General features: G+C 29.3%; 1 protein-coding gene across 17 annotated transcripts in view; it reads right to left on the bottom strand.

Annotated features, from left to right (window-relative positions):
- Positions 1-794: 794 nt before the first annotated feature.
- LOC132714124 (protein couch potato-like) overlaps positions 795-8978 on the bottom strand; it is a 98901-nt gene continuing 90717 nt past the window's right edge. For 16 of the 17 annotated variants that reach the window (XM_060696876.1, XM_060696878.1, XM_060696879.1 and 13 more), the window contains 4 exons: positions 6949-7088; positions 6171-6240; positions 5678-5818; positions 795-1762 (listed from right to left, as the gene is read on the bottom strand). In XM_060696876.1, coding sequence (XP_060552859.1) covers positions 5696-5818; positions 6171-6240; positions 6949-7088 — 333 coding nt within the window. In that variant the 3' untranslated portion in view covers positions 795-1762; positions 5678-5695. The remainder of the gene's footprint in view (positions 1763-5677; positions 5819-6170; positions 6241-6948; positions 7089-8978) is intronic. The other variant, XM_060696891.1, reaches the window with a different exon arrangement.

Below are 8978 nucleotides of genomic sequence, written 5' to 3'. Positions count from 1 at the left end.
TTTATATTCCGCTTGTTATATCAAACATTGCATACGTGGTCATTTCATGTAAACATGACTGCATTTGTAACACCTTCTGTATTTTTTATAAATTGTTACTTCTCCAAGCAGCGATTCTGACAATCTATTGTTTCGTTTCCAGCTCCTGCCATTTTACCCTACCAAGTTTCTGTTTTTATGGTAATATGTTTTCCGTTTTATTATGAACCTTCTCATCCGTGTATACACAATATTTATGTCATTGTTTAAGTGTACATGCCTACAGGAAATTCTTTAGAACAAATATATAATTATTATATACAAAATGCACACTTTAATTTTTAATATTACACCATATGCGCTAACATGGTGTAAATAGGCTGACATATTACAACAAAGTTACAACTATGCCGCTACATGTGTAAAAAGCTGATTGATTGGACTGAAGTGTCCATTAAAACCTACTTTTCTAAGCCAAACATAAAACAAAACTTTTCTTGGTCCTTTAATAATTTTATTTGATACTTGTTTTTGGAAGAAGGTCAGTGGTTTTTAACAGTGATTGTTTTGTTTCTGCAGAGATGAGGATGATTGTGACCTTTAATAAGATATGTTTTACCGTTATGACGGACTCTTCGTTTATAACGAATAAATTGACTTATTTAGAAAATTTTGAAAAAACATTTTTGTAACAAGGTCTTAAACGTGATTATCGCACCTCCTGGCTTAATGCCCGTGTTTTATTATATATCCTAAATTCATTAATTATTTATTATGTAATTTTAATATAATAATACACTTATGGTTTCTGAAAATTTTCTTAAACATTTTGATTCTATTTTTTTTCTATATTTTTGTTTCTAAAACACGAAGTTCAAAAAAATATCACATGTCCTAAACAAGGTATGTAATGATTATTTAAATATCTTAACCCTGTAAAGTTCATATATCCTGTAAAGATATTTATTTCATGCAATATACTTTGAAAGTAAAATAAAAACCCTGGTTATGTAACCCAAATATAGATAGAGCCCAATGCTTGTTTAATAAAGAAAAAAAAACAAGATATAAAATGCTATGCATTACTATAATAAATGTATATAAGAAATTATTTATCATCAACAACAAACACAAAAACATACAGCACTCAACCTGTCACCATCAAATATTTGTTCACCAACCACAAGTATATAGACAAGAGTGACTGCCATTTCATATGTTATATGTACCTTGAAATTAAAAATATCTATAAATTTTTAGTTCTATGTGAATTCCAGTATTTCCTCAATATAATTACAAAAGTATTCTTATTCTATACAAAAAAGAAGAAGAATAAATCCAAAATTTAAAAGCAACTGGCCTTATAAAATGGAGAATTGTAATTTTACCTAAATGTCTAAAACATAAATATACCCTATAAAATATGAAATAGCAACCTCTCTTAATATTTTATATAAATAATGTTACATATTATATAACAGGCAATATATTTTGATCACATGATCTGAATAACCAATCATTTTACACCAAAATGATGTAATAATATCATCACAAACGTAAGAGTAAAGGTCAAGTTATATAACACATATAACAAACATTGTTGTTTTGCTACCAAATATGATTGTTCAATAAATTATCTTTTTCCCCTTTTACAGGAATGCCTGACATATTACTCATCGCAAGGTCAAAGGTCATGGATGAGTTCAAAGACATCTGGTAACTATGACGTCATCACGGACAAGGGAGGCGACTGCGCGGGACTCATCATTTCTTCTCTCTTTGCCTATATGAATAAAAAAATCACATAACATCACAACTATGTCTAAAAATTAAAAAAAAAATGTTTTGAATTTGGAGCATACTGTAAAGTCATTTAAATTTGTGTGTACAATTCTAAAATTTCTGTCACATATTGACTTGCATATTTTAATAGTTTAATTTGAAGGTCAAGAAAACAAAATTGATATGATATGATATTAAATGACACACAAATTAAAATGATTTTACAGTAATCAGAATTAGTATTAATAATAAAGCCAATTGGAATATAATAAATATTATGCCAAATCCGATATCTACTTGTCATTATCAGAAATATTAATCAAAGACAGAAACTGAATAAAGTTACTATATCTTTTTTAATTTAAAGATTATTTTAGAAAGACTGAAGCAATAAACTTAAATAGTATTACATGTTAATATAATAGAAATTGATGAAGACATAATCTAAACAAAAGCAAGGGAATATTCAACTTTAAACTCAAGGAAACTGAACTGATAACTCAAATTTGAAAGAAATCAACTTTAAACTTGTTTTGTGAACTCTTATAATGTCAGCTTTGCTTGCTTCTTTTTACACACTTTTAATTATCTGATGTTGTTGTTTTGGTATTTTTCCATTTGATTTTGTCACCCTGGTGTAAAATATATGCATTACAAAATGATATAGGAATATAAAGAAATAAATATTGAAGTGTTATCATAGTCACAAGGTATCTTGTTTATACATTATCATAATCAACTCAATCTTATAAATCCAACGGTTACCTGAACTTTTCCTTATTTGGCCAAACACACTTATATAATAACAATCAAGTTTTGATTGACATTTTTTTTCATTTGGCCTAAAAACTGAACGATAGTCAGGTATGTCTTGTATCAGAGTTTTTATCACATATTGCAAAGAGTGTTTATATGACAACCCTTGAAACCTAATTTCAAGAAAATAAAAGATCTGTTAGGCCTATATTGAAGTTTTCCTAAATTTGCCTTTAAATAGCACTTCAGTTTTTATTGAAATTTTCCTAAACTTGCCCTAAAATAAATGACAGTAAGGATTGAATACAAATTTTCTCAAATTCATTTAAATCATTTTTGCCCATTTCATAAATAAATTTCCGCTCTAGAATGTTTTTCCTAATTTCACCAGATTATAACTTGTCATGTTTAAATATTTCTTGATTTCATCAACCCAGTAATAAATAAACATCAGTTCAGTTTTTATTAAAATACCTATAATTTACCTAAATATAAACTACAATTTTAAAGTTTAATTAACACCTTCTAATATGGTCCCAAAATAAATGACAAATAAATATCATAATAAATGGCAATTAAATATCATAACTAAAAATAGCCATAATGTGGCTTAAAATCACATTTTAGTTTCAATCTGTTTTTTTTACAGCATTTATGTTTGATTTTTTTATTTGGCCTATAAATTAATGATTTGATTTTTCCTTACTTTGCCAATCATAACTGACAATACAATTTCAATTAAAGTTATATTTTATCTTATGTTTATACCATAAATAAATCAATTTTGATGGTCTGTTTTGTTTTTTGTTTGTTTTTACGAATTACAACTGGTGTCATGTGAACATGTGAAGAAACCTATAGAAGTGACCCAGGTAAGGCTTGAACCCACATTTACCCTGATTGTTCATCATAAAAGTTTGCCACTACTTTTACATCGCAAATGACTTTCTTACTGTTCATACTCAGGACCCATTATATCTGGGCTATAATAGAGATAGGGTGACTAGAAATGATTGACAACCAGCACGGATCCACATTTGTTACGTTTGACGAAACTCTATCCTGTTGGGTTAATTTATGTAAAATTTTAAACATGACATCTCTTTATTTGATAACGAACACTTAAAAAAAAACAACGAAAGCCAACAGGCATTGTATGAAATTCAGCAGGGTTAGCATATTTTCACGCCTGCAAATTAGTAGTAATTGGTATACATACAATCAATTTTTTTTATTTACTTACATATTTAGAATCTTATTTGAAATTGTTTTCTGGATGATTAAGAAATGTTATAATAAAAACATATTTTATAACAAGTTAAATCTAAATTGATGAAAATAAATAAAAGAAAAAAAGAACGTTATATTATAAATCTAGCTGATCCTGTGTTATGAAAACACTCATATTGTGACCCTATCAATTAAGACAGGAATAACATTTTGTCAGTATCTTTGTCCATAAAATTACTTTAATTATCTACCAAGATATAGGCTTATTAGGTTTATAAAAGTATGTATGTTTTATTCATTGAACAAACTCAATCAAACATAGAAACAGAGTTCTTCAATAAAAGATCTGTAATCAATTATTTTGAAAAGACTATTACTTAGTTTCAACAATTTTACATAACCTACATTTTAAGGCAACGAACTCGTTAGAATGTAGGTGAAATCTTATGCATTTGTCATGACAGTATCACGCTCCTCCCATTTTCACCCTATCACGCTCCTCCCATTTTCACCCTATCACGCTCCTCCCATTTTCACCCTATCACGCTCCTCCCATTTTTACCCTATCACGCTCCTCCCATTTTCACCCTATCACGCTCCTCCCATTTTCACCCTATCACGCTCCTCCCATTTTAACCCTATCACGATCATTAGTATCATCACCATTTTCAACTAGTATCATTCAATTTCATTGCTGAACATGTCAGTTATGTACTACGTCAAAATGATTTTAATTAAAATTCTGTGTTGATAATATTTTCAAATTTCTCTTTCATTCGTATAATTTTGAATCCTGAATTGAATTAAAAGTGTTAAATTGTATAAACAAGGCATATTTTTGCAGAAAACTTCAAAATGTGTCACGTTTCATTTTCATCAAAAAGTTTCAGCTATCAGATTATGTTAATAAATCATTCATAGTAAACGACGGGAAAATGAATGATAATAATTTAGTTATAATTTAGTTATTTTTAATGTTAAAACGTATTAAAAATAAATAAATTTATTCACAACGAAACTAACTGCATATGAACCTAAAATGAATAATAAAACTGCTTATACGCAGCATTTTTTAAAATTTCTACTATGAGAAAATAAAATCTTTATTTGTGGATAAACCAGAAAAAGTGAATTTAAATTAAGAATATAAATAATTTAAATACTGCATTTATTGAATTTATAAAGCTCCATTTTTAAAATGATTTAAAATGCTTAATATTGTGTCATAATGAACTATTGCATAATGTTTAAATATAGAATACTGTGTTAACAGGCCAATCACATTATATCTATATATAGAATTGTACGATAAAAATAGCACAATAAAATAAACCAATGGCATAATGTTTATTTATAGATATTATTTGGATAAATGTAACACACAATAATATATAGAGTGGATTTGATATTAAGTACACATCATTGTTAATATGCAATGCTCTAATTATATAAAGAGAAAAAAGGAAAGTGACAGTAGAGAGTGCAATTGTGCTGCAAGAACTAAAGGCTAACTTTTCACAGAAAATCAGGACAAAAATACATAGAAATTATAAAGCGGAAAGAGTTCATATTCAAAATGCTAATGTGTAAACAAGAGTACAGGTCATGTGACTATGTTACTATATTTAGGCATCAAGTGCTATACCATCCACCAATAAGAAATTGGGATTGTTTTCCACATGCAATGTGTAGTGAAAAAGTGCCTAAAATCAAAGTGTTGAAATAAGAAACACTACAAAACAAGAGTTCACACAAAGCATAGTGAGACACACCCTGTCAATTTATGTATCACAAATTTCACACATTTTCCCCGAACAAAAAGTATGCCCTCCCAGAATAGATGTATATTAGAATAAAATCACACGAGACCAATTCCCCCACTTCAAATTAAAAATTCCCTGACTTCAGAAGAGTTATGTGACTTTCGTACCATTTTTTAAAAACCTGATTATGCAGTAACGACCTCTCCCATTTTATGCTTAGCATATTCTATACGTATTCCTCCGCGGTCAGAGGATAAAAGCACAAAACCCTGTAGTCTACTCATGGCCTCAGATGCATGCTTTACTTCCTGATTGTAAAATATAAAACTTTTAATGAAATAATCAAAAGAGATAAGAGAAAAAAATATGTGATTTTAAATTTAAATAAATTTTGATTTTTTTTTGCAGGAGAAAAAAAAATTTAATCGTTTAATTATAATTATCATGACTAAAATAAACAGAAAAAAAAATTTATATAAAGGTTACAGTAAAAATTAATCTTGACTGCAAAACTGTTAACATGACAATTTTCCTTTTTCTTTTTTTTATTTTGCCAAATTCTAATTTCTAATATCAATTTGTTTTTGTTTTTTGTTTTTATTTGATAAAATATACTTCTTTTCTTTATAAAAAAATTGGCTATCTTCTAGAAGTTTTTACCTGATATTCTACAAAACATACAGGTGAACCCCCTTTATTGTACATTTTTAATCTGGAGAATCCCTGGAAACTGTAATAAAAAGTTCCTTATTTAACATTATAACATTTCATATGCATGTGTATCCCACGATGCATGGCTGTCAAGTTGTTATGAGCATTGGAAGTAATATAATTAAATCCCATAATGCACCGGGCATATTATATCCCACAATGCAAAAGAAACACGGTGTGCGCCATGCCTTTAAACTTTTGAAACATAACTTGGTGCAAATATAAATATGTCTCTGTTGTTTTTAAAACATGAATTGTAAACAAAAGTGTTGTAAAGCAAACTGTGATCAGTGATAAATATTTTATAATAAGTTTATAAGTCTTTATAAATGGCATATGTCTCAACAGAACAGACGGACAGACGGCAGAAAGATGTGTTCGAAGATTTTAAAACTAAACTGTGTCATCTGAGAAACCAAAAATACTAGATACATAGGATTTGTTAAGCAATACTAGGGACAAAATAAATCTACAAAAATACAGAAATAACCAATGTTTATAGATAATAATAAAAGATCTACTTTTACTACATGTTTAGATAAGTATATATTGTATGGTTCTCATGGTTCCAGTGACAAAGATTTTAGAAGAATTTACATATTAAGGGAGAAACAATAAACCGATGCAAATAATTCCTATGTATCCGGTACCAAATAATAAAGTAAATTTGTTTTCTGACTGCGAAGTCTGGGGATTTGGAAATAATTTAAAGGGAGTCAACACCTACCTGCTGAATAAATCTTTTAACTCTTGTTCTGAAGAGAACTGGCCTAGGTTTGCAACAAATAGAGTAGAACAAGGTGAATTAGTAGTTGTACCGGGAAGGCCTGCTGGGAGGCCAGGGCTCGAGGCTGCACCATTCACCGCCTAAGAGAACAGAGATAATGTGAGGGTCACGTTGATGGTTGTTTGATTGATTACATACAAATCATACACAGCGTGATGACATGTGATATGTGCATGATAATATAATACTTATTGTATTCCTTAATCTATGAATAGTAACAATATTGTACAAATAATGGACCATAGGGATAATTAAGGAAATTTCAAAGTCAACCATTTTATAAAATCTGGTAAGATATCCACAGTTTATTACCACAATTTTGTTACTATTTTTTTAGTAAAAAATACAATAATGTCTTATATAAGCTTTCAAAGACATGCCATACCAGAATTTCTTTTTTTCTTTTTCTTTTTTTGTCAACAATATATACATGTATGTTATGTAATTTGTTGAATCATTTTACGTTCAAAAACTTCAAACATTGAAAACAAACAGAAATGATTTTCCTTAAAAAGTTAACCATAAAAAATCTGATATGACATAGTTACAGTTACATTATTATAACAAGAAGCATGCATTGATTCAAAGCAAGCGGATTGGTGCGTATGAATATGAGGGGTGGTAAAATAGTGCAAGATTCTGATCATGAGCTACATAAAATAGTGCCTTCAGAACTACTTTTTTCTAAGTTTGACATGAAATATATTTTGGAAACAGCTCAAGGAATTGTGTAAATATATTTGGTAAAGAGAAAGGAGCTTAAACTAAAAGTATTTTTCTTTTTGTAAATCTACTGTACACTACTATTAAAATAAGTAAATGAAATGGCTAAAAGTGCTTTTGAAGATCGACTTTAGTTAACAGTTTTGTTAATAACATATTCTACCAGTTTACAAACTTCTCTTTTAATCTATCATGCCAATGTTTATACAAAAAGTCCTCTACTAATGGGAAAATAAGCTATGAAATTGTAGTTTTAAAAAATAGTGCGTACAGTACTTTAATATATGATAAAAATGTGCTAAAAATAACAAAAATAACTGTGGTTTATACAAAACATATGTACGATGGGCCAGGCTCAAACATCTTGTGACTTAAAGATGAACACTTTACAAAACGTTCATGAAATCAGTGTAACAATCTGACAATATCACAAAATATAGAACATATCAATCAATTTTCGGTTCACTCTGTTTCAATCTATCAGTTTGTTTTTAACCCGAAATTGTCCATAAAAAATTTCAGGGATAGAAAAAACCAAAAATATGAGGTGACGGCTTCGCTAAGTTTTACGCTGCAGGTAACTGCTGACTTTATTTGTACATTAAGGTGGTGAATACGTTAACTTGTACATTGATTGATTGGTTGATTTATTTGGTTTTTCGTCACACCGACACAGTATAGGTCATATGGCTACGTTCAAGCTTTACTGGTAGAGGAAGACCTCAGATGCCTTTCCGTGCATTATTTCAGGCACGAACACGCATCTGTGTAGAACTACAGACGTTCCGTTAGCTAGCTGTTAGTTTCCTCACATGAAAGAATCCAAAGTCCAAGTCGGGATTTGAACCCACTGAGGGGAAAGTGGTTTGCAGTCAACGACCTTAACCACTCAGCCACGGATGCCCCAACTTTTACATTAAGGTAAAATGTAGTCATACTTGGACATTTATGTAAGGGGTGACCTTAATAGTTCACTGAACCTGAAGGTTTGTCTTATGAGATTTTAGTCTAAACAATAAAATGTTCTTCCAAACAAAAGAATGTTTAAAAACTCGAAAAAAATCTATGAAAGGCTAATTTTTTTCATATAAAAAAACTTTGAGAGAAACAAAGATCCAGCACCATATGAATGTAACATCACAATAGTTGCTCACTATTATAATTTATCACACACCCGTGCCGATTTTGCGACTCCGTAAATATGGTATTGCACGGCCGTGCATATATTTTGACGTGACGTCATTAGC

The sequence above is a fragment of the Ruditapes philippinarum genome, unplaced genomic scaffold (assembly GCF_026571515.1).
Source record: "Ruditapes philippinarum isolate M1 unplaced genomic scaffold, ASM2657151v2 ctg3742_1_1_1_1, whole genome shotgun sequence".
NCBI lineage: Eukaryota > Metazoa > Mollusca > Bivalvia > Venerida > Veneridae > Ruditapes > Ruditapes philippinarum.
This window is presented reverse-complemented; position numbering and strand designations above follow the sequence as displayed.